The 27,429-nt window shown below is 39.9% G+C and overlaps 1 protein-coding gene and 1 long non-coding RNA gene across 2 annotated transcripts; both read left to right on the top strand.

The window, feature by feature from the left end:
* Positions 1-1,968: 1,968 nt before the first annotated feature.
* On the top strand, positions 1,969-2,790 carry LOC140817939 (uncharacterized). The gene has a single exon (XM_073177730.1). It carries the CDS (start codon positions 1,969-1,971, stop codon positions 2,788-2,790), a length of 822 nt encoding a protein of 273 aa, XP_073033831.1.
* A 661-nt stretch (positions 2,791-3,451) lies between these two features.
* Positions 3,452-6,030, top strand: LOC140818283 (uncharacterized). Its single transcript, XR_012114938.1, has 2 exons — positions 3,452-3,539; positions 5,760-6,030. It is a non-coding gene; the product is annotated as an uncharacterized lncRNA (long non-coding RNA).
* The last annotated feature ends 21,399 nt before the right edge of the window (positions 6,031-27,429 follow it).

Raw genomic sequence — 27,429 nt, 5'->3', positions numbered from 1 at the left:
TGCATGCTCTGATACCATAAATGTAGTGACCCGTTCCAGAATCACCTACTAATCAGAACTTAAGCATGCAATTAACTTAATAAAACTGAATCAGATAAACAGCGGAAAAACAACATATACAGCCCGATCGAATCAGTAAGTACGAATACTAAAACAACCAAATCAAACTAAATCCCAAGAATAAAATACCAGCAACTACAGGTCAACCCCTGCTAGCTCCCTGTCCTCTCCCTCCTGGACCGTCCAACCTGAGGCCTGCCCCATCGAATAGGGTGTCCAAAACAGAGATAAACCGAGGACGTGAGCATAAAACGCTCAGTACCGAAAGAATGAGTATACAAGACTATGACATGCATGTATGCAAAATGTACTGGATACCAGGGTCTGGGTATAACGAAAAACTGCTCAGGCAAATGACGTCAAGGTATGTAGCACTCTGCGCCGTCGCACCAGGAGGTGGCTCCCATACCATAAACCTGTGGATATACCGGTATCCTGACCACCGTCGGCCAATGGGGTCCAACCATCCACAACAACCGAGGGCTGAGCACCCTCTGAACAGGCTATCTCAAAAGATAAACAGGCCCAACATGATTATGCAAATGCCGCATAATAAACCATGCATCATATGTCAGATAATAATGCAACACATAAACATGCAACACATAGTAAAGCATACTCAACCAGGATATCTCGGATAGTACTTCCGTACCTCAAACCAGTAGATCCTAGTAATCAGCCCTAGAATCAAGCCTACAATCCAAGTGATACCATATCACTAAACCACATCTAAAAGCCTTAACTAGACTAATAGATACTTCCAAATCTCAAGGGAACCTAGAACCATACCTGCGTCCGTAGTCAGCCCACTGATGCCGCTAGCTCCCAACTAGAGCACAGCTCCGCTACAAAGCCAGTAGCTCCCTGCTAGTGCCCGAACCTCGGGAAAAGCTAGAAACCCATCAGAAACGACTAAAACGCTCTGGAACTCTCGGAATTGGTAATTGAAAAGTGAAGCCTCGCGCCTCTATTTATAGACGACGATCGGACGATCCGATCCACTTCGGAAGATCCGATCCTGTGCACTTCGGACGATCCGATCCACTTCGGACGTTCCGAACTCTGCATGTCTTCCACGTGTCCAGCCACCTGTCTTCGGACGATCCGAACCTCTTCGGACGATCCGAACCCTGACACGGTCTACTGTTGACAAGACTCGGTCTGACACCGAACCGAACGGTCCATCCGAACCCACTTCGGACGATCCGAACCTCTTCGGACGGTCCGATCCTGGTTCGTTCCTTCCGAACTCGCAGAATATAATTAATCCAATAATTACTCAATTTAGGCATCGGGATACTACAGGTCGGAACATTGAGGTGTGTGTGGACGACATTCTAATCAAAACCCGGGAAGTCTCCCACTGCATTGATGATCTAGTTGAAACTTTCACCACTTTGAAACAATATGGAATAAAGCTCAACCCAGGCAAGTGTGTGTTCGGGGTCAGGAGCGATAAATTTTTGGGATTCTTGGTAACTGACAGGGGAATCGAAGTCAACCCTGAAAAAATCAAAGCAATAATGGACATGCCTTCTCCTCAATCTGTCCGAGATGTGCAGAAACTAACCGGGAGGATTGCTGCCCTGTCGCATTTCATTTCCCGATCTGCCCATCGGAGTTATCCATTCATCCAAGTCCTAAGAAAGGCGCAGAAATTTGGTTGGAACGACAAATGTGAGCAAGCTTTTCAAGACTTGAAAAAACATCTGGCTGAGTTGCCTGTTCTGGCCAAGCCCGAGCCTGGGGAAAAATTGTGGGTTTATCTCTCCGCCACTGAGTTTGCTATTAGTTCTGTGCTTATCAAAGCGGAAGGCTGATCAGAAACCAATATATTATGTCAGTCATGCCCTTCGAGGAGCAGAATTAAAATACAGCGATGTGGAAAAAATAGCATTGGCCTTGGTAATGACCGCTCGGAAGCTGAGGCCTTATTTTCTTTCACATCCCATTGCGGTCCTCACCAACTCTCCACTTAGAAGGATCATGACCCATGCCGAAGTCTCCCGAAGAATGATTAAATGGACTGTAGAGCTCGGGGAGTATGACATCGAATACAAACCCCGAGCTGCTATAAAAGCCCAAGCCTTAACAAATTTCTTAATAGAAATGATTCAACCGGTAGAAGAAGAGGTATGGAGAGTGTTTGTTGATGGTGCTTCAAATTTATCGGGATGTGGAGTCGGGGTGGTCGTAATTGCCCCATCAGAAGAGAAAATTAAGCTGGCTTTGAGGATTGATTCCAAGGTCACAAATAACGAAGTAGAATATGAGGCTGTTTTGGCTTGGTTGCAGGCTTCCCGGGAAGCCGGTGCTTCTCGGGTCATTATTTATTCTTACTCTCAGCTGGTCACACAACAAATCAAAGGAATGTATGAGGCCAAGAACAAAAAAATGCTCAAATATTTAGGGCTCATCACGGCCCGAGCAGCGTATCTGACCGACTGGAGTATCGAACAAATTCTTCGGGAAGAAAATGCAGAAGCTGATACCTTAGCCAAATTGGCTGCTTCCATGACAGATATAAGTACTCGGGAGGTTCTCTGCTTTACCCGGCTGGTGGTCTCTATTGATGAAGAAGTACCCCCAGTCCAGAAAATCTCATGGATGACTCTCATCGTTGAATACATAGTCCATGAAAAGCTACCAGAAGATCGAGCCCAGGTCGCAAGAATAAAAAAACAAGCGCCCAGGTTCGTCTTTTTGAATAATGTTTTGTACAGATTGTAACGTACCGAAAATTTGAAGGGTCACGTAAACCACATGCATGCAAGTTATTAATTTTTTTTGATATTTTATTAAATTCTTTTAAAGCATATAATGCATATTTATTTTATTAATTTGTGTTTAATTATTTTTATACATTTTATGCATTACTATTGCATCATAGAATTTATTTCACGAAATTTTGAAGGTATATGCATTAAAGATTTTTAAGTTTCATTTCACGCTCGAACGAGGATCGGAGACTGGAGAATTTTCAGGAAAATTATTTTAATTACATGATTTGTTTTTAAATATTAATTTAAGATGTTTTAAAGGTATTTTTCAAGAATTGAGATTTATTGTGTATTTTTAACGGCAAGATATTAATATTATCGGTACGTAAATTTTAGCGAATCGGGGAAATTTTTGAGGGTTCGGCTAATATTTTCAAAATCTTTCCAACACAAAATTTTTTTTGGGAGTGTGTTTGGATTTAATGGGCCTACTTTTAAGCTTATTGGGCTTAAATATTTTTTAATCTTTTAATTAAACAATTAGGGTCCATTATCTACTAATTAATCATTTAATTATTATACTAGAGCTACCCTACATCTATTATGTACAACAACCGACACCCCATTCAGATTTAGGACCCTTGGTTTCAGAAAATTAAAGGGAGACACCAATTTAAAGCCACGGTTTTTGGTTTGTTCTTGCACCCAAGGCTATCTGGCGCTCCTCTCTTCTTCCTCCTCACGTTTTATATCATCAAGGCACGCATTGTATCATTATTTATGTATCATTCACGTTATATTACTGATATATATGTGTTTATGTATGTAAAACTCTCGATCCAAGCATGTGTAGGGAGGATTATCAAATTTTCATGGGTTTCTTGCATTCTTATGTTACTGCTTACATTCTTTTCCAATTTGTTGCAAGGGGCTGCTGTAGTTTCGTTGCTAGGGGACCAAGACATGTCTTGAGTTAGGGGATGTGGTGTTGGAGTCGAGATTTAAGGAGTTTGGGTTGTAGATCGGGAGTTTTATTCTGTGGGTGTGGCTCGATTCTTGGAGTAGCGGCGTGCAAGGGCCGTCCAGCAACACAGGGATCTAGCCGAGCCTTAGACTAGGTCCCGGTGGGTCTGAACCACTGCCTAGGAAGGCTCGAGCCTTGCTGGAACAAGCCTTGTAGCCGATCGAGTTTGAGGTAGTGGGTTCGGGCGCGAGTTGCTCTTGAGGGGGAACTTCGAGCAGGCGAGCTGTGCTTCTTGCATGGGAGTGTAGCCGTGGTTCCTTTGGGTCCAGTAGAGTCCTAGGGTGGTCTAGGAGAGGTGGGTCAACAGATGGTTCGCTTGGTTTTGGGCTAGGGACAAGAACGTGTATGGGCGATGGGTTTGGAGATCGAATATTGTGGTTGAGGAAATTAACAGCAGTTTTCAGGGATTAGGCTTGGTTTAGGCGGTGCATTATTGTGTTAATGGTGAGCCTTAATGGCTGGACACGTGATGGTTGAAGGTGGACCGAAGCAATTAAGGATTGGAGCCATATGTTGGAATATAATTGTACAAGGGGGTATGCTGAAATTTTACAGCATGATGATGTTTAGCCGAGAAGCTTAAGGGTTAGATCTCGAATTTTATAGGAGTGTGGTAAAAAGTTGGGGAAATTTTGATTAAGTTTCGGTTCGATTCTGGTTAAAACCGAGACCCCGGTCTAAGTTTTAAAATAATTCGGTTAAGTTATGAAATGTACTCGATTTTACGACGAGGGATGATTTTAAATATGTTTTGGGATATTTTTAGGAGTTTAGTAAACTTTGGATCAAAATAATGAGTTTTGGATTTATGTGGGATTTAATCGCCGCACGAAACGTTAATTAAAGGATTAATGGAAACTCCTAGATTTAAGCTTAATAATATTATGGGAAATTATATTTAAGCTCAAGTAATTTTTACAAGTCTAAGTTTATAATTTGAGATTTTTATGCTAAGTTTTGGCTTAATTCGGGATTAAAACGCATTAATATGTTATATTTAACGATTAATTTAAAAGTTATTGATTTAGGCCAAATAAAAATATGGGAAAATTAATGTAGGCTTAAATAATCATTTGGGACATGTTAGAGTCAATGGAATTAATAAAATGTCAAAAACGTGAAATTTTACGTCTAGGGGCAAAACGGTCATTTTGGGTTTTCCAGGGGCAAAATGGTCATTTTGCACCCAGGGTGAGATTTTAGTCCTGGCAGCGCCCTGAGCACATTTTATCATGTTTTTAAATGTTAATGCATTACGTTCATGAATTTTATGGAATTACGATAAATACATTGCATGCTTGGTTTAAAGGAAAAGTTACGCATATACATGTTTTTATTAAGTGATGATTATGATGCTATTTTGAAGGATGGGATTTGATTGTGACTGATGATGTATATGTATACGATGATACGAGATATGATGAGCTGAGGCCCGGGCTCAGTGGACGAGTAATGCTGTCGCTGATGTCCCTCCCCGCCGGGTACCACGGTTACATGTAGATGAATCCATCGATAGAGCTGATACGAAAGTCACAACTAATTAACTGAATTCAATTAAAAAGAAAATGCATACGTTTATGATGACATGAGATGACATGCTTTAATACGATATGATTTTACACGAGACGTTGATGTTCATGCTTTAAAGTTCATGAAAGATATGTTTACGTATATGATGATATGAGATGGCATGCTTTGACACGACATGATTTTACACGAGACGTTGATGTTCATGCTTTTAAAATTCATGAAAGATATGTTTACGTATATGATGATATGAGATGACATGCTTTGACATGACATGATTTTACACAACACGTTTACATTATGCTTTTAAGTTCATGAAAGATATGTTGAGTACGATATTTTTCACTGCTGTGTGATAGGTATATGTACTTGTTATTAACGGTGCAGGTGTGTTGAGTCTTTAGACTCACTAGGCATGTGTGATGCAGGTGAGCTTAATGATGAGGAGACTAGAGGTGCCGAACTCTGAGTAGGCAGACCTGGTAAGGTGACACGACCCGAGGACCACATGTTTTCCGCATTACGATTTATGATATTGAGAGGAGATGAATATTTTCATACATTGATGATTTTAAGAATTTTATACGTTTATGTTTACATATGATTTAGACGAGTTGAGTTATTTTAAACTGCGCTATTTTTACTAACAAATATTTAAGATCATTTTTAACTGTTATATTTTTCTATTACGATTTTTAATACTTTACGTTTACGTTTGAGGTTGGTCATTTTAAACTGTGATATTTTTATTGTAAAATAAAGACGATTATTTTAAATGTTATTTTGTAATGACGAGCTTTTAAACAGAAAAAAAAATATTCCTCATTTTAAAACGAGTAGACGTTACATAGACGATCCTATCAGGGCCCATTACTCAAGTGCTTATCAGAAGATGAGGTAGAGTACGTCCTCCGGGAACTACATGAAGGATGTTGTGGGGAACACCTTGGCGGGATTGCCCTATCCCGGAAAACTATATTGGTCGGGTTTTGGTGGCCCCGAATGAATCAAGATACTGCCCGACTTGTTCAAAGATGCCAAGGTTGTCAACACCATTCTAATTTTCATCATCGTCCAGCTGTAGGTATGCAACCAATCTCCGCATCATGCCCTTTTGACCAATGGAGTTTGGATATTGTGGGTCCCTACCCCATAGCTCGGGCACAGAAAAAGTTCCTTCTGGTGACTGTGGATTATTTCTCCAAGTGGGTAGAGGCCGAACCATTAGCAATGGAAGGCAATTCCAAGGACAAAAGATCACCTCCTGGTGTCAAGAAATGAAGATTATTCAATCCTTCACCTCAGTAGCTTACCCTCTGGCTAATGGCCAAACTGAAGTAACTAACAGAATTATTGTGCAAGCATTGAAAGTCCGGCTCCATGGAAAGGGCAAAGACTGGGTGGAAGAGTTACCAAGTGTATCATGGGCGTATCGAACTACGCCACGATCATCTACCCAAGAAACACCTTATAGTCTTGTATATGGCTCAGAAGCAGTCCTACCTGTGGAGATTGGGCAACCTTCTACTCGGATAAAATCTTATCCGAGCAACAACGATCAAGCCCGGGCCATTGAATTTGATCTAGTTGAAGAAAGGAGAGACCGGGCAGCCATTCGAATGGAGGCTTATCACAACCGGGTAATAAAATCCTACAACATGCATGTTCGATTACGAGATTTTCAGGTTGGAGACTTGGTTATGAAAAAAATCAAGCCAGTAGGTGATGTGGGAAAATTAGAAGCAAGGTGGGAATGACCCTTCAAAATAGTTCGAAGAGTCAGCTCGGGGTGCAGCTTATTATCTCGAAGATTCTCAAGGACACGTTCTTAAGAGGCCATGGAATGCTTTTCATTTAAAGAAATATTATGTTTAAAAAAGCAAGTGTATCTATTGTTTCTTCATCAAATAAAGAAATTGTTCAAGGAAATGTCTACAAAGCCCAGGGACCCGTACCCTGGCCCGGAGGACCTGTACCCTTGTTATATCCTAAGTCCAAGGACCCGTACCTTGGCTCAGGGACCCGTACCCTGGTCATTTACTAAGTCCAAGGACCCGTACCTTAGCCCGGGGACCCGTACCTCGGTCATATTTTATGTCCAGGGACCCATACCTTAGCCCGGAGGACCCGTACCCCGGTTGGATTTTAAGTCCAGGAACCCGTACCCTGGTTATCTATCAGACCCAGGGAACCATTCCAGTTACTTACACCTTGGTCATTTATCAAGACTAATTTCATTTTAAACCCCTGAGTTTATTCTTTGTGAAGGTGTATTGGTTGATTGATAAAATTCAGAATTATTACCGAATTCAAGTCAATTCTTGCAGTCCTGGAAATGTTTTAAAAACTACTACCAAATGCGAGGAAGGTAAAGCAAAAAAATTTCATTGATATAAAAGTATTTACAAGGTGACCGGAAGCCCGGGAATGGGAAAAAAAAAACCAGGGGGGGAAGTAAAACAGAAGATCCTAGTCTACTCGGGGATTTTGCTCCTTATTCTGCTCCTCTTCATCATCTGGGAAAGACGCGGCAGCCTTCTCCAAATCAGGGAAATCTTCTCGGTCCGTCAGAACAAGGCCCGCCTCCTCAAACTGCTCCAGGAATTTATTGAAGCCCTGTTCGAAGTAAGGGAAGGCTTTATCAGCCACCATCTTCTTAAACTCCGGGGACTTCAAAAATTTGGCCATTTGCTCCTCTTGAGCAGTCTTGATGAGGGTCACAGCAGCCTGAAAGTCCTCGGCTCGGATCCGGAAGGACTCTGCTTCTTCCTTTGCCGCCTGTGTCTCTGATCGGGCCTCAGCAAGTTCCGCGCAGGCCAGATTCATTTGCTGCTCCCAGACATCCGTCTCCCGAGCCAACACGTGCTCATATAGCTCATTCAAACGACCCACCTCCTCTTGGAGTTTAGCATGCATCTCCCATGCCGAAGTAGCCTGAGAATTGGCCCACTTTGCTATTTGAGCCACTCGCTCGTAGGAATGCATGAGAATCTGCAAGCCCTGAAAAACATAAAATGTCAGAGAAGGTAATGTAAAAAAAGTGTAATTTTATGAACTTACAGAGAAGGTCCGGGACACTCCTTCGCAGAGCAGCATATTGGGATGAACTCCCTGGAGGTGTGCCACCTCGTCAGGGCGCAGAAGGCCCCGGATCATTTTGACAAGATCCGAGCTGATATCATCCCCAAAGATGTTGGGGAGGATCCAGGGCCTTCCCTCGGAGGTACCGGCAGAAGAACCAGTCATAGGTGGAGATCGGACGATCTCCTCGGCCTCATCCTCTACCACCACCACCGCTTCCGTGACCGACTCCTTGGTGGCCTTCCTCTTTCGCTGATTTAGAGGAGCAGGGTCCTCTTCGGCACTCTTGGAGGTGGATTCCTCCTGAGGGGCAGTTTCCTCCCTGGCTTTATCTTCTGCTTCAGCCCAGCGTTCTTCAGCTTCCCGGGCTTCAGCCGCTGCCCGGGCTCGGCGTTCTTCCTCCTCCTGAGCTTCCCGGGCCCTCTTCTCAGCCCGGATCTTCTTCTGCTCGGCTTTCCTTTTTGCAGCAGCTTCCTGAAGGCTGGCCTTAATCATTTCTTCTTCTGCATTGGGAACTTGTAGATTAGAAAAATAACTGTTTGAATTTAAGAGTTGGAAGTCGGGATGTTTTTTACCAGCCTGAGGACCAGCTTGACCAAATTCATCTATTATCCGATCTACATGGTCTTCATGCCGGGACCCGATCCCGTAATGAATTAGATTTCCCCCCCCCCCCCCCCCCCAATCAGCATTGAGGGTAAGTAAGACTGTTTCTCCAGAACATCCCATGCCTGGGTAAAGGGGGGGAGGAGTTTGAAGTCCCGGGGAAGTTCAGGCTGTGTGGGCATAGAAGACAGAAAGCCCAAAGCACAGGTTAGCGGAGTCGGGAACTGAAGAAAGAAAAATTTTGTCTTCCACCCCTTCAAAGAGGAAGGGATGTCAGTTAAAAAACGGTAATGAATTCGGGCTATGAAAGAAAAGACCCCGTCATTAAACCGGCAAGAATAAAAATAATAGAAAATGGAGGAGTTAATAGGCATAAGTTTCATGCGAAACAAAACGAAAGTAGCAGCCATAATGCGAAAAGCATTTGGATGGAGATGGTTAAGGGGAAGATCAAAAAACTGGGCCACCCCTTCGAAGAAATGATGAATGGGAAATCGGAGCCCAATTTTAAGTTGTTCAATAAAAAGGTGTGGTAGCCGAGAGGAGGGGTGTCCGGGTGATCACTAGGCTTAGGAATTAGTATTTTATAGGTGGAGGGGATGGATCCTAAAGATCTAATTTCCTCTATACTACTCAGGCGAAGGGTAAAGGTCACAGTAGAGAACCACAAGGGCCCTGCTACCGGGTCTTTCCCCTTCACCCTGAGTGCTAGAGGGTCGGGAAAAAGAAGCTTTGGATTTTTGGAGGGGTCGGGAATGGGAAATAGGAATACCTATGGGAATATGAGCAGATTGCTCGGAAGGAGTCGGAGAATTATCTTCTGACCGACCCCTGGCATTTTTGCCAGAAGTAGAGGAGGTGGAGTTTGACATGGCTACGGAAGTAAAGAAGGGAGAAGAGACTTACTAGGAAGAAACGAAGATGATGACCGGTAGCCGATGAATGGAAGGGTCGCCGGAATAAGATCTATACGACGGAAAAGCTCGAGAGAGGAATTTGGCAGAGCTTCGCTACAAGTTTGAATTTGCAAGTAATTTTTTGAAAATCGGTCATCCACTAGATATAGGGGAGAAAGGTGATCTACACCATTGATCTAAAACAAATCGAACGGACTAGATCAACCTCGGAAATTCAGCGGCATGATTAGGCGGGATATTTGAAAAGACAGGCACATAAATCGAGGCGTCATGATCATTTGTCTGCTCGAGATACATACAGATTCTGACAACTTGTCAGTAGGGGCCGCATCATTCTGACATCGCATTAATTGCCCGGGAAGACTAAACGACAAAGTACTATAAGCCCGAGAGACATGAGATCCCGACACACTATTTATAATCCTGGGTGGTGCGAGCTCCCGGCACACTATTTATAATCCCGGGTGGTGCGAGATTCCGACACTTTATTTATAATCCTGGGAGACACGAGGTCCCGACACTTTATTTTAAGATCAGGAGACATTAAGTCCTAGCATGTCAATTTCACTTATTGGTTATATATTTTCCAGTTTGCATTAATTCATTTGCAAAAGATTAAAGAAACAAGGTACAATAATTGAAATTTTATTAAGGAAATTTTCGATGTATTATATCCACTATTCTCGAAGCTACATAATCTTGCCACCAAGTTATCCAATCAGTCAATTCTTGAATGCGAAGACTGGTGAAGGAATCGGCGGTTGAGATCTTGTTCAGCTGATGCCATTCCTTCCACAGCATCGCATGCGACAAAACCTGGTCGGTGGCTAGATCTGCAACTCGAGCCACTCCAAGCTCTCGCCTATATTTCCTCGCCACTGCTCTTTGTGCACGAGTAAGGGACAAACCGTTCTGGTGCGTGTTATTGATATCTTGAATCTTATACCAGGTAGACATGACCTTTACCCAGATATATGCCAACGAGCTTGTCCACGAGCCCAAAATCAGATCCATGCCAACGAGCTTGTCCACGAGCCCAATCAACTTTAGGCCATGCTCATGGACCGAAGCCCCATCTCGCATGCGTAAAGTGATGAGCTCCTTGACTGTGGCATGCCTTAGAGGCCGAGTCTGCTCACCAAAGAGCTCCTTGAGGTGCAAATGAATGTCAGCAGCATTCTTTGCATCCTCGAATCGCCTCTGCAGCTCATCGTTCATCGAAGCCTGCATATAACACCTCGCCTTCAAGTCATGGTCACACCATTCCTTGTAGGTCTGCAATTCCTCGGGAGTGCAGTCAATCGGAACCTCAGCAGGGGGCGACTCAGTGAGTGTATATGCAATCCTTTCCGAGTTTAGGACAATTTTTAGATTTCTTATCCAAGTGAGATAGTTAGGTCCGGTTAAAACGTGTTTGTCGAGTATTGTGGACAGCAGATTGCGAATCGAAGACATTGTCAAAAATTGTACTGAAAAGTAAAACAGATAAATGTTAATGACTATTTTAAAATATTTAATAAGATATAAAGTTTGGACTTTTACTTTATAAATTATCGCTCCCACTATTTTGACATTTTCACTACCCTCTAGTGAAAACGGGAAACACTTTCCTCAGAAGGTACGTAAGGTCCAATTAGCGAATTGTGATCCCGAATAATATCAGCCAATCACAATTCCTAAAAAGTAGTTTCCAATTGCATCGCCATGCAACCCTCTACGTATACTTTTGTCTCACGTTTGATTAGGACCCAATAATATGACGTCGTTCATCTTTACGTGTCAAGCCTAACCCATCGATATTGAACCTTAATGGACGGTCGCCATGAGTTCCCTCAATAATATGAGCCGAAATCATGGGAGTTCCACGTAGTTCACATCACCATGTCAATGGATGTCACAGTTTTCCGGCACCCAGGGCCCCCCAATAATATGAGCCGAGCCCCGAGTACGGGTAGCGTTCATCATGCACCCATTGTTGATGGAAGACAAGGAAATTATAAACAGATTTATAATTCCCCTTTTCGGACAAGATATTAATTTTGAATCTTATTCAAAATGAGGGTTTTTAATTTTGAAAGGTCTCATCATTAATTTTATTTTAAAAGCTCGCCATGTTTGATCGTATATTTGCCGGATTCATGCAACTTTGTTATTATCATAGTAATAACGCACATACTCATTATTTATAACATATCATGCATATATTATAAACAGTATACAAACAAGGATGATCAATCGCCCCAAAACTAATGGCCCGTGTGAGCTAAACACGGGCCTAGGTCCAATCCTAGGGTAAATGCACGGGATGCAATGCAACTATTACATTAGCTTCCAATATTTACATGTCTTCGATCTTCATAATCATCATGACCACCATCTTCCAATCTTGATCATCCACTATACTAATATTTACAATTAAATATCCATGGAAAATAGGGATACATCTCATGGGGATGGGAACGGGCCATAAACCAAGCCCACTTTATAAATTGATAATTATTACAATCATTCAACATCAAATATCCTAGCATACACCTAGCAAATTGGGCTTGGGCTTTTGATCATCCTTCATGCATAATATCACATATCATACACCATCAATTAATTATCACAATAATTAATTGATCCAATATTATATATCTTGATCCAATCACTAACCGCCACAATTATAAATTAAATTAACAAAGTATACAAACACATTTGTGTACTTTCAAATTAATTTATTTATAATCGAATTTCTTGTAAATCACAATACACTATAAATAATTAAAGTCCTACTTCAATTATTTATTTTATGAGAAAATATATGCAACAATTGTAAATTTAATCTTAAGGGCCCAAAACTCATTTTTCACCAGAAATACTTTGGCCCATTTAAATTTCACAAAATATGTTAGCCATCCAATGACCCAAAAAATCAAGGCCCATGACACTAAGTGTAATAGCCGAGCCCGGTGTACGGTACGGTTTAAGTTTTGTTTGTTTATTGGGTTATGTGATTTAGATGTTTAGAGTTGTGTTGTGGGTTATAGTATAGTTGGTATTATTGTTTTGTGGCATGGTTGGTATTGTTAGTTGTTGGTTGTTGCGTTGTTTCAGAGTTTTGGTTGGATTTTAGTTGCTTGAGATTTTGTTTCTGCCGTGGCAGCACCGCACCCGCGCTTAGTGTAAGGACCGCACCCGCGGTCGTAATTGTTGGATTTTGGTGTTTTGGCCGTGAGTACACCGCACCCGCGGTGATGTTAGTACCGCACCCGCGGTGTAGACCGCACCCGCGGTGTTTGCAGGACCGCACCCGCGGTCGTATTTTTCAGGGTACTGTTTGGATTGCCGAGAGCTTAGTGCACCCGCGGTGCTTGTTGGCAGCGCACCCGCGGTGATGAACAGTAGAGGTATGGTCGAGATTTTAAGCACCTTTTTGGTTGAGTTGACTTCACTTTTTCCCATCCCTTTCCTCTCCATTTCGATTTTCTCTCTAGAAACAAGGGTTTTCTTCATTTTCTTTCACTTCCTACCTTTGATTCTTGGATCTAGTTGGGTTTTTGAGTTGAGATTGAAGTTCTCCTTGGTGCTAGGAAGCTAAGGTAAGTTTTTGGTTGTATTATTTCTTGGTTTGAGGTGAGAGATGATTTGGGTTTGTTGTTTATGTTGGTTTAATGGATTATTTTACTTGGATTCTTGGATATTGAGTTGATGTTGGTGTTATTTATGGATTATTGTGTAGGTGGTGTACCAAGAGTTAGATTCAAGGTGTTATTGTGGTTTGTAAGTGAAATTTCATCCCTTGTGCTCACATGTATATATATGTATTGTGTTTCAAAGGTTTTATTGTGATATTCCCTTCCATTTGATCCATAGTATGTATTGATTCAATTGTTATATATATTGGAGGCACTTGATGTCTCAATTGTATTGAAAGGGAATACAAAGAGTATAGTTTCCAAAGTGTTTGATAAATGTCAAAGAAAGAGTTTAAATGTTTTATGGATTGATAGATACATAGTCATAGATTGCATGCAATTAGTTGATCAACAACTATAGGCTTATATCCCTCAGAGTTGTCGATTTATATCGATGGGATACGAGCACCACAGACAGAGTTACTATTGATATCAATCCATACCAGAGTAAAGAGAAATACCATCTTATTGCTATGATATTTATTTCAGAGTTGATGGTATTTAATGTTTTACAGAGTATGCTATGTTCATTGCTATGTAAGAGTTCCACTTGCTGAGTTTTATACTCATTTCAGTTATTTTCATGTGATGCAGCTAAGAGCGACGGACCAGGACAGTGACAGTGGCCCGAATTCATATGCATACAAAGTTGGAAGGATGACATTTTTGGACATGATCATAGGAATGATATTTTGTATTTTTGTTATGTCATTTGAATGATCATGTATTATTTTGGTTGCAACTGTTTTGTAAATGATTTTATATTATGAAATTGTAATCCTTCCATCCTTCAAGAGAAAATTTTAAATTCCGCTGTATTTTAATTGTAACGGGTCAAGGTGTCACATTTAGTGGTATCAGAGCACCGTTCTTCGGACCAATGCATATGACTTCGTCTACTTTCGACTGTCCGGGTATGTTTTCTTTGCATCTATTCATTGTTATCTATTGATTTGTCTTTTGTGAGCACATTGTAGGATTAGATGCCTCCTAAGAGGAAAGCTGTAGAGGGTGAGGATAGTTCTTCCTCGAGAGTTGTCGACGAGTTCGGCAAGTTGCTTAAGGAGCAGGCCAAAGTTCATAGCGAGCATATTCAGCAGCTGCTTCGATTGCAAGGAACAGGACAGGGTAGAGGCCAAGTGAGAGGCCAAGTAGCTCAGGCAGTTGGCACTGATGCCGTCTTTTCTGCTTTCAAGAGAATGGATCCACCGGAATTCGCAGGTAGCACTGATCCGTTAGTTGCTGTCGAGTGGGTCAAAGCGCTTTAAGCAATCTTCTATCATCTCCAGTATGAAGATAAAGACAGGATCAGCTGTGCAGTATTCATGTTGGTAAAGGCTGCACGTATCTGGTGGAATGCGACTAAGGTTTGTGTCGATGTTTCAGCTCTGAAGTGGTCAGAGTTCACTGATTTGTTCTATGACAAGTACTTTCCCGACGCACTCCGAGCAAGGAAGGTGACAGAGTTTCTGGAGCTTCGTCAGGGAGGCATGAACGTGGATGAGTACATTATCAAGTTCGAGGAGGGTTGTCTTTTTGCTCCGTACATTGCTTCTAACGACAAGGACAAAGGCGCTCATTTCATTCGAGGCCTTCGTGCAGAGATCAGGAGGGATATCAACATGTCCAAAGCTGTGACTTTCAAAGAGATCGTGTCGAAGGCGTTGTTGGCCGAACAAGACGAGAAGGACATCACCAGAGAGAGGCAGGAGAGGCATCAAGCTAGTGTTCAGAGAGGGAAGGGATCGAATCAGAGAGGCAAGGATCGTTTCAAAGGGAAGAGCAAGGTGGAATCGAGTCCTAGACCCCCGTCAGTTCCAGTTGATCCTGAGAAGCCGCTGTGTCCTAAGTGAAGCAAACATCATAGAGGGGAGTGCAGATTTGGCACTCATTCTTGTTATCGTTGTGGCACGGCATGCCACATTGCTAAAGATTGTCCAAGGGGAGCGAGCAAGGATAAGGTGCAGGGTCGCATCTTTACGATGACCAAAGATGGTATAAACCATGATTCTTCTGTGATCTCTAGCACTATTTTGATTTCAGGCAGAGTAGCTACGACGTTGATTGATACTGGTGCTACTCATTCTTTTATGTCTGAATTGTTTTTGAGATCTTTGGGTATAGTTCCTTCTGTTCTTCCGCTCCAGTTCAATGTTGTTTTGCCTTCGGGGGACGTGTTGTGCCCGACGTCTATTGTTTATGCATGCCCTGTTCGTATTGAGGAGCGAGTTGTTTTTGCTGATTTGATTGTTATCCCGATGGTTGCCTTTGATGTTATTCTTGGCATGGATTGGCTGTCGACCTTTCGTGCTGTTATTGATTGCGTTGCTAAGACGGTGACCTTTGCAGATGATAGCATTAAGAGAGGAGTTCTCGCCAGTGCAGGTACTTCGCTGGTCCTTCCTTTTATTTCTTGTCTTGAGGCTGAGAAGTTGATGTGTAGAGGTTGTGATGTATTTCTGGCTTCGATTGTGGATGTGGATAGAATGATTAAGTTGAATATTGATGATATCGATGTTGTGAGGGAGTTTGCCGATGTGTTTGAGGATGATGTGCCGGGTTTACCGCCGGATAGAGACGTTGAGTTTGTGATTGATTTAGCTCCAGGTACGGTTCCTATTTCTAAGGCTCCGTACCGAATGGCCCCTACCGAGATGAAGGAGTTGAAGACGCAGTTGCAAGATCTTTTGGACAAGGGTTTTATTCGTCCGAGTTCTTCACCTTGGGGAGCTCCGGTTCTTTTCGTTAAGAAGAAAGATGGGTCGTTGCGGCTGTGTATCGATTACAGAGAGCTCAACAAAGTGACTGTCAATAATAAGTATCCGTTGCCACGGATAGATGATTTGTTTGATCAGCTTCATGGTGCCACTGTATTTTAGAAGATTGATCTTCGGTCTGGCTATTATCAGTTGAAGGTTATGGAGTTTGATATCCCTAAGACAGCGTTCCGGACCAGGTACTGTCACTATGAGTTTCTTGTGATGTCTTTTGGTCAGACCAATGCTCCTTCAGTCTTCATGGATCTGATGAACCGCGTGTTCAAGCCTTATTTGGATAGTTTCGTCATTGTTTTCATCGCCGATATCTTGATCTATTCCAAGACCAGAGAGCTTCATGCAGAGCATCTCAGAGTTGTTCTCCGATTGTTGAGAGAGAAGAGGTTGTTTGCCAAGTTGAAGAAGTGTGAATTTTGGTTGGATCGGATTTCTTTTCTAAGCCATGTTGTTTCGAAAGATTGATAGGATCGGTTATCACACTAAGAGTGTTTAGAAGGGGGGGGGGGGGGTTGAATAAACACTCACACTTAAAATTGTTCTTTAAGAATATTTGAGTTCAGTTTAGTGACAAACTGAAACTCGGAATCTTGTTGGTCAACAACAATCAGTTAAACTGGAGTAGTTGCGGAAAGTAACTAACTGAAAGATAGAATACAAAACTGAAATAAATATGCAAGAGTTGTTTCTGGATGTTCGGAGAATTTAATTACTCCTGCGTCACCCCTTCTATCACAAGGATAGGATATTCACTAAAATACTTTGATCAAATACAATACTTGTACAGACCCACTTCAGTTTGGACTTACAACTGCCAAAACTGAAACTCTTAGTTATACACAATGTTTTCAGTACGTAACTGATATTTTCACAATTGAGTCTAACAACTTTTTAGAGAGTGCTAATAAACTCAGATTGTAGCCTTGATTGCTACGAGTAATTCAAATGAGAGTGAGCTGAGATTTTGACAGAGTAACAGCAAGCTTAAGATTTGAATGATTGTCACTTGTTCATCTGCTGTTCTTCAGTTATATTTATACTTCTTTTTCAACGGTAACTTTGATATGCATTTGAATTCTAGTATCCGTTGATTGCTTCTTCATCATTCCTTGGGCAATGTTCTCTTCATTGATTGTGATACGGCGTCTTAAATGCAATAGCCGAAACACATTGTTCTATGCTGTAGTGATCGAGGTGCGACACTCTTGTAATTCGTTTGTCTCCTTTGGTCTTTCCCGAGATGTCTTCAGTTGAGAAGCTTTTAAGACATTCTGTTTTTAACTGATCACTTTCAACTGATCATTTTACTTCGTATCATTGTGTCGAATGTCTTCAGTTGCCGAATATGCTTGTGCACATCAGTTGATTCATATTTTGTTAAGTGATTGATTTACGTTTTGTCAAACTCCAGAATCTTGTTTCCAACAATTTCTCCCTTTATGGTGTTTGACAAAACCAAGTGATTTAAGATCGGATAGCTGGGCTCTTTGTAGACTATGCAGCTGAATTATAAAATAACTGGGTTTCTTGTAGATAACATAAAAACTGAAAATATAATATCTGGATTCCTTGTAGATAACATAGAAACTGAAAATATAATGTCTGGATTCCTTGTAGATAACATAAACTGAGAGTAATTCGATTAGATCTTCTTCAGCTGCTTTTCTTCAGCTGCTTTGTCCTTCCCCCTTTTTGTCAAACATTTCCATTTGGTCTGATAACTTTCGAACGTCAATGGATAATAGTTTTACTTCTGCTGAGATGCTTGAGGCGACAGTTGTGAAGGAGGTTTGTATCGATGTGATTTGATTAGAAACAGAGGTTTCCAGTCGCTCAACTCTCTGACTGATTATATTCTGAGTTGTAAAGAATGATCCAATTAGCCCTTGCTTCATTTTTTGAACAGTCTTGCTAAGAGAGTCCATGTTGGCTTGAAGACTTTTTAATTTTGCTGAGTCAAATTCAATCGAAGAATCTAATTTGACAGTATGCGTCAGCTGTTCGTGTTGAATTTTCTTGATGTCAGTTGTCATCTGCTGCATGCTGTACTGTATATTCTGAATTTCTTCAAGAACAGTATCCATTTCTGTAGATTGAATTGATGGTTGCTGGTTGAGTGTATCTGAATGCTTTGATGATTGGCCAAAAAGAACTAATGCTTGATTAGTTTCCATTGTTCCAATCGTAGATTGAGTTGGAATTTTTTCTTGAATTTGATCAAAGAATGGTCTGTTTGCTTGAATGATGGAGATGGATGGTTCATGCATAGAGGCTTCCTGTGGAGGATTAACTGGATTTTGTTCTTTCTCTTTTGATTGAGTGAGCAACTGACTTTATTTATATTCAGCAGTGGCTGGGTCTGATGGTTTTGCTTGTTCGTCAGTTTGAGTAACTTGTTCAGCAGAAATTTCTGACTGAACAGGTACTTCAGTTTGAGCTTTTTCTGATGCAGTTATCTCTTTTTCTGAATTTTGGATTGGTTCTTCAGTTGGGTCTTCAGTTTGAGCAGATATAACTTTTTCATCAATGAGTGACTCAGGTGGAGCTTCAGATGATATTTTAATATCTTGCTCTGGTTGTTCAGCTGACTGAGCAACTGGGTCATACTGAGCTTCTAATGCAACGGCTTTAATGATTTCATCGATGTTTGCCAAAGATAGATCTTCTTCAGAGTATAACTGTTGTTCTTGCTGAGAAGATTGAGGCATTTCCTGAACTGGGTTTTCAGTTGACTGTGGTGTAAATAGTTCTTTCTGTGTAGAGAAAGATGAATCTTTTCCAGGATTTGAGTTGAAAAGTTTTTCATGAATAACCAGTTCCTGATCTTCTTCCCAAAATCTTATTTCCCTTTGGAGGCTACTAAGATCTGCGTCCAGTTGGGTGAACACAGCTCTATCATTGTATGCGGTTGGACTTGTTGGATGGTAGTTGGACTTCAGCTGTGCTACCATTTTTGCTAACTTTTTGGCGCGAATTTGATCAAAGAAGTATTTCTGCCTTTCTAATGCCTGTGAAATGGTAGCAGCTTTGACTACTTTCATCACAATTGATTCTAATTTGATGAACTTTTTCAGTTGAGATCTATGCTTTAATTCTTTAGCAAAGATTTCTGTTCTGAAGCTTTTCCAACGGTCAAAAGATTTTAATTGTGATGTGGCAAAGCCATTGACTTGTTCCCAAACAAGATCAATGTGTGTTTGAATCACATTGGATGGCCGGGATTCTTCAACTAGCTGTCCTTTTCCTTTATCAGTTGAAAGGATGTGAGGAAGATCCATCCCTGAGTGTGTTGATTGCACTGGTTCTCTTAATATTATGCCTTTAGATCTGGCCCTTGGCAAGATGGTAGGGTGATTCACAAGGGTTAATGGGGCTTTAACTTTAGCTGTTGTTGTGGCTTTGATAACTGGTTCATCAGGTGAGAGTACCTGCAGGGGTATAGCTTGAATGGGTTGTTGATCAGCTGATTGAAAAACTTCCATTCTGGTTGTTGTTTTGGTTCTTTTAGTCCTTGGTCTTTTGGCAAGCTTCGGTGAAGGAGTTTTCTCTGTGTCTGATTCAATGAGAATCAGTTTTCTTTTTGTCGTTTTGACCTTCTTAACTGGTGATGATTCAACTTCCAGTTTGGTCCTTGATACCAAGACGTTTTTGGCAGTAACAACTTTGAATTTTGATGTTACTTCAGTATTTTCAGTTATTAAACCTTTCAGTTTTAATGGATAACTGATCTGGATAGCAATGCCACATGATTGTTTGGATGTCTTGAGCATATTCTTCAAGATGTTAAACAGAATACATCTCCAATTTACTTTCTTTTCACTCATGATTAAGGTCATTACCTGGAATTTTTCGAGTGTAAGAGCAGCGTAAGAACCGGCTTTTGCTAATATTCCCTTTGCTACGATATCAGCTAGCAACTGAATTTCTGGTTTCAGTTCCTTCTTTGGATCGGAAACCTTGATTTTTTGTCCATCAGCAGATAGTCGAGATTGCATTTCTTCAATGTCCTGAGTTTTCACTTCAAAAAAATTTACATAACCATCAGTTGGTAGAGAAAAGATTTCTCCGAAAGATTCCTCAGAAAGACGTAACAACTGATCGTTGATAGTCACAGATATAGTGTCATTATTAGTGATAAATCCTTTTCTGTAGAATTCGTTGACTTCTTTGAGATATATCTTCTGGGAAGATTGTCCTAAGAATTTCCTGAGACCTGCTGATTCAAGCTTTAGAAATACATCCTTAATAGCTGTTTCTTGAATCGATAGAACGGAGTCAAAATCGATGACCAGTGCATTCAATATATGAGCAGGAATTTGAGTTGCCATTGATAACTGAGTGATTTCCTGTTAGAGATAAAAAATTATAGATTTGCTTTGAAGATAGAGAACAATCGTGAATGTAAGGAAGACGAACTGAATCAAAGAAGGTAAAATACTTTTGTTTGTGACTGTTTGAATTATTGGACACGTGTCAGTCCAGGAAAAATTTTTGAATAAGAAATGTGTGTACGTGTGCCGTAAGCGTGTGTAAAATTTTGAACGGTTAAAATTGTGTCCACGTAATAATCTGAAATTCATCATGATTTGGCAGACAGTCACGTCTTTTGATTTGGAATATAATAGATTTAATTAGTTAACTTATATGAGAAGATTAGTGAAATTGTCAATTGATCGATCAGTTAGTGAAGCTGAGTCTTTTCAGTTGAGAATACACTAACAACTGTCTTCTCAGTTAACCTCTTAAGACACCATTCCCCCTAAACACATGTGTTAAAATAAAATAATGCTGATTATTTAAGACAATCTTGAGACTTAGTAGTGTAATCATCATTTAAGGAAGTGTCTTTTCATTTTCCTCGTCTTGACCTATAAATAAAAGTAGAGGAGTTAGTCACAAGTATCAGAAAAAAAATGGAAGGAGTAGGCAGTTCAAACGTTTCTCCATTTTCGCTTGAGGCTGAAAAAGCTTCCATAGAAGACATGGTTTTTTATGCCAGTCTTCCCTATTGGGAAGAGTTACAGGAGCTGGAGCTTCTGTACAATTCTGGGAGGGTTACCACTTTCAAGCGGATGGCCCAGCTGAAAGAAGTGCGAAAGCACTTAAATATTTCTGTGGAGGTGGATGCATTCAAGGAAGGTCATCTCTATGAGCTGATGCTTCGCAAGGAGCTGGAGATCCTTAACGGCATTGGTTCTTCTCACAGCTTCTCCAAGACTTCTTCCTCAGCTCTGGCTGTTTGGATGAGGATGTGGATAGCTAGTGTTGAAGAAACTTATCAACATGTTGTTCTCTACAAAATTTATGGATAAATAAAATGTTTATTTTGATGATGCGTTATTTTTCTTCATTTCTGCACATAATGATCTGTGTAAAATTCATCAGTTGCAAACTTATGAGCAAACAAAGAATATTTGTGATAAGTAGACAAGTAAACTGTTTAAGAAACTAATAAATTTATTATGAGCTGATATCATTTAATCGGTTGTTAATGAAAATTAAACTAGTGTCAGTTGATAGTGAACAACTGATAACTTAATAGTCCTCGGTATATGTGAAAGCCTCTTTAATTGATTTGAGACTCTTCAGCTTCTCCAATGTCTTTGTCCTATAAATAAGATGATAATGATTAGAGTGTAATGCAGTATTAGTGCAAAATATTCCAATATGTCCGATTCGGATACATGTAGCAGTACTCATGTCCATGTGACTGAATAATCAGCTCCTCGGTTAGCAGATATCAAAAGAAAAATGGAAAGATATGTCCTTCAGAAGGTGTTGACAACATGGGAGAAGATTCATGAATTGAAGAGGGTTAGTGACAGTGGTGCTATTCCTACTCGTGCTCAGGAGGCAAGAGCACTGAAGTATCTTGCACGTTTTGAAGTTAGGCATGTTAGAGATTTGGTTGAAGACGATTGTCTTTTGGAGGCGTTGTTGTGGAAGGAGTGGCATGTTGTTGATAAGATTTCGAAATCTAGGGCATTTGCTAGAGTTCGAATTTATGAATTAAATGATTGGGTTAGAGCATGGCTTGATTCAGTTTATGCCATGATATGTTCTGTAAACTGGAAACGTTGGTATGATTAATAAAGTGTGATTTTTGATTTGTTGTGTTCTTATTTTCTGCATATAATTCTGTTAGTGAAGCAAAATTAATAATTTCTAAGACAAATCAATTAAACCAAGTATATTTCTAAAATAAGAGAACTTAGCCTCGGGTAATGGTTTTGTGAAGATGTCAGCTGCTTGCTGTTCAGTTGAAATATACTCTAGTCGAATATCTTTCTTCAATGCATGATCCCTGATAAAGTGATGCCTGACATCTATATGCTTGGTCCTTGAGTGAAGAACTGGATTATAAGTAATGGCAATCGTGCTTGTATTATCACAAAATATGGGCGATTCAATTGACTTGATTCCATAATCCTTCAGTTGTTGCTGAATCCAAATCAGTTGTGCACAACAGCTACCAGCAGCAAGATATTCTGCTTCAGTAGTTGATGTAGCTATAGATGTCTGTTTCTTGCTGAACCAAGAGATCAGTCTATCTCCTAAGAATTGACAAGATCCACTTGTACTTTTGCGATCAAGCTTACATCTTGCATAATCTGCATCTGAGTATCCAACTAAATTGAAGGTGGAGTCTTTGGAATACCATAATCCAACATTTTGTGTATCCTTAAGATATCTTAGAATTCTTTTGGCTGCTCAGAAATGTGATTGCTTAGGGTTTGCTTGAAATCTGGCACACATACAGACAACAAAGACAATATCAGGGCGACTGGCTGTTAGGTATAGCAATGAGCCTATTAATCCTCTGTATAGTGTCGCTTCTACTGATATTCCCCCTTCGTCAATGTCTAGCTTAACTGATGAGCTCATGGGTGTTGTTGCTGCTGAACATGATTCCATACCAAATTTCTTTAGCAGCTCCTTTGTATATTTTGTTTGACTAATGAATATACCAGTTTCCAGTTGCTTCACTTGCAGTACAAGAAAGAATGTCAGTTCACCCATCATACTCATTTCAAATTTATCCTGCATTAACTTAGCAAACCTTTCACACAATTTGGGGTTAGTTGACCCAAAAATTATATCATCAACATAAATTTGAACTAACAAGATATGATTATTTTTAGTAAATTTGAATAAGGTCTTATCAACTGATCCTACTGAAAAATCATGATCAATTAGGAATTTTGAGAGAGTTTCGTACCAAGCTCTTGGAGCTTATTTAAGACCATATAATGCTTTGTTTAAATAATATACGTGATCAGGAAATTTGTGATTAATAAAACCTGGAGGTTGTTCGACATATACTTCTTACTGTAACTGACCATTTAGAAATGCACTTTTCACATCCATCTGATAAACTTTGAAGTTTTTGTGGGATGCAAAAGCAAGAAATATCCTGATTGCTTCCAATCTTGCAACTGGAGCATACGTCTCATCATAGTCAATTCCTTCTTCTTGCATATATCCCTGTGCTACTAGTCTTGCTTTGTTGCGTATAACTGAGCCATCCTCGTTTAGCTTATTCCTGTAAACCCATTTTGTACCTATAATGGTTTTTGAAGTTGGTCTTGGAACTAAGTTCCAGACGTTATTGTGAGTGAACTGATTTAGCTCTTCTTGCATAGCATTTACCCATTTGGGATCAGCAAGAGATTCATCAGTTTTCTTTGGTTCCAGTTGTGAGACAAAAGCTGAGTGAATAAATAAATTTAACATTTGATTACGAGTTCTTACAGGATCAGATGGATTTCCTATTACCAGATGAGGTGGATGTGATTTTTTCCATCTGTATTCTGTATTTGTTGCATCTGCAACTTCTTCAGTTGGCATCTGAGTGTGATTTTCAGTTTCAGTTGATGTCTCACCAGCTGGTATTTGAATGCTATCAGTTTCCCTTAATAACTGATTGTTGTCATTGACTTCATGCTCATTTAATTGGTCTAGAATCTCTGGTTCTGGTGTTTGGAAGATGTCTTGAATGTTATGACTTTCATCTCTATCATCATCGTCCAAGCTAATATCTGTCAATCGATCAGCTAGCTCAACTTGATCAGTTGGCTTGTCAGTTAGTTCATGTTCATCAAAATTAACATGCGCAGATTCTTCAACATTTAAAGTTTTCTTATTAAAGACTCTATAAGCTATACTAACTGATGAATATCCAAGGAAAATTCCTTCTGCAGATTTTGCATCAAATGCCTTTAAATAATTTTTACCATTATCATGAATGAAGCATTTACAGCCAAATATTTTAAAATAGGTGATTATACTTTTTCTTCCATGCCAGATCTCATATGGTGTTTTCATATGATTCTTATTAATCATCGATCTGTTCTGAGTATAGCATGCAGTGTTTACTGCCTCTGCCCAAAATCTTTGAGAAATCCCCGAATCAGCAAGCATTGTTCTAGCAGCTTCCTTTAGGGTCCGATTTCTTCTCTCAGCTACACCGTTTTTCTGAGGAGTTCTTGCTGCTGAGAGCTCATGCTTGATTCCAGCGTTTTCTAGAAAATTTGAAAGTGTTTGATTGATGAATTCAGTTCCTCGATCAGATCTGATTCGATCAATCCCAACTGATTTTTCATTTAAAAGTCTTTTGAAAAGTTTAATCAGTTGTGCAGCCGTATGGTCTTTGGATTTTAGAAACATAACCCAAGTAAATCTTGAAAAGTCATCTACGACCACCAGGGTGTATTTCATTCCCCCTAAGCTCATGACTGGAATTGGACCGAAGAGATCCATGTGCAATAGTTCTAAGCATCGGGATGAAGATTTACAGCCCTTGTTTTTGAAAGAGGATCGTACTTGTTTTCCATATTGACATGCTGAGCAAAGTTTTTCTTTTGAAAAATTTATTTTGGGCAAACCAGTTACAAGTTCATGTTTACTCAGATAAGCAATGGATTTAAAGTTCAAATGATTTAACCTTTTATGCCATAACCAGTTTTGAGATGAATTTGAAGCAATGAAACAGACTGGTGCATGAGGCTGTTCATTCCAACTGACTTTATATGTGTTTCCACATCTTTTGCCAGTTAGTATGATTTCATCAGTTGATGTTTTAACTGAGCATGAGTTTTTATCAAACTGTACTAGAAATCCATTGTCGCATAATTGACTTATACTAATCAAGTTATACTTTAGATTTTCTACCAATAAAACATCTTTAATAGTAAAGTTACCATGGATAATCTTACCCTTACCCACGGTTTTACCTTTGAAATTATCTCCGAAGCTGATGTTTGGACCACTATATTTGGTCAGTTGAGATAGCACATTTGCATCTCCTGTCATATGTTGTGAGCATCCACTGTCCAAATAACATATTGAATTTCTATCTGTTCCTGTTACCTGCAAGCACATACATAATATGATTTGGTACCCATATCTATTTGGGTCCACGATTTATTAGTCCCTTTGGAATCCATACTTGGATTAGTCTAACTGTCTTTCCAGTAGATGTGTTCCACATTGTTCTTCTTGTCTTCTGTGTGTTAGGTGTGTGTTGTATAGATGACACAGTATGCATTTTGATTTGGTTCGACTGATTGTTTAGTCTGTATCTTTTCTGAACTGGTTTGGAGTTGTAATAACTCGAGTAGTTATTTGAACGATTCCTTCCAAACATTTTTGATGACTGACCTACTGAGTCAGTAGAGATTTTTGGACTGTAGCCAACTCCATGTCTTTTGCTCTTATACATATTCTCAATGGATTGTTTATTCATTTTGCTAGGCTTAAATTTTTCTTGATCTACTGTTGATCTGACAAATTGAATGTACTTTCCTTTGTTTGCTGTCAACAGTGGTTGTGTATCATTTGAAAACGTTTCTCCTTGATTACTGAATCCTAAACCAGTTTTGTCACAAACTGATTTTTGTGAGTTATGCATTTCATTTAATGCAGTAGAAGACTTATTCCAGGATTGAATAAGTTCAGTCTGTTTTGAATTTTCAAGGATCAATTTCTGGATCAGTGACTGATCTTTCTTTCTTTCTTCTTTCATTTCAGCAATTTCCCTTCTTAGACTCAACACATCAACTGACTCATCAGTTTTGGTTTTGTTGTCTATGGGATCATTTTGCTTTGATTTCATTTCCTCAAATGATGATGCAAGTTTCTGGTACTCATTTTACCATATCATGCAATGTCAAGACGAGTTCTTCTCTTGTAAAGTCAATTGAACTAAAATCAAATACCTGGTGACTTGTCGATTCTGCTTCAGTATGATTTGCCATTAGGCATTTGACCTCCTCTTCATCACTTGAGCTATTTGAACTTTCTGGTTCTGATTCATCACTATCAGTTTCTGCCCATCTGGATTTGCTTTCTTTAGCTAGTAGAACTTCGTGTTTCTTTCTGTAGGTTTTCTTATCTTCTCTAGGTCTTCTTTTATGATCATATGGTTTATTTCTTCTGTCAGTTGATCCTTGACTGTCTTTTTTAGGTTTAGGACAGTCTGCAATGTAATGACCTGTTTTCCCACAATTGTAGCAAGCATTTGTTTCTTCTTTTGGATTGTTTTTCTGGTATTGCTTCTAAAAGTTTCCTTGGTTCTTTCTCATGAACCTCCCGAACTTTTTGATGAATAATGACATTGCATCACTGCTTAATTGATCAACAGATTTCTCAGTTGAACTGTTTGATTCAGTTCTGACAGCTGCTAAGGCAGTTGTAGTTGTGGGAGTAGATGATTCTCCTTCCCTGTTCTGCAATTCAAATTCATAAGCTTTTAAGTCAGCGAACAGTTCTTGAATTTCGATCTGATTCAGGTCTTTTGATTCTCTCATAGCCATTGTTTTGACGTCCCATTCCTTTGGAAGACCTCTCATTATTTTCAATGCAACTTCTTTGTTAGTATGCATTTTTCCGAGTGCATTTAATTCATTTACAATACTGCTCACTCTTTCATCATACTCATTCATTGTCTCTCCAACCTTCATTTTGATATTGTCGAATTTCTGGACAGCAACAGATAGTTTATTTCTTTTGTTTGGTCGTTTCCTTCATACAACTGAATCA

This window comes from Primulina eburnea, chromosome 17 (genome assembly GCF_022965805.1).
Source record: "Primulina eburnea isolate SZY01 chromosome 17, ASM2296580v1, whole genome shotgun sequence".
NCBI classification, from domain to species: Eukaryota; Viridiplantae; Streptophyta; class Magnoliopsida; order Lamiales; family Gesneriaceae; genus Primulina; species Primulina eburnea.
This window is presented reverse-complemented; position numbering and strand designations above follow the sequence as displayed.

Coding starts and splice junctions, on each gene's coding strand:
- LOC140817939 (XM_073177730.1), top strand. CDS start 1,969: ATGACCGCTCGGAAGCTGAGGCCTTATTTTCTTTCACATCCCATTGCG.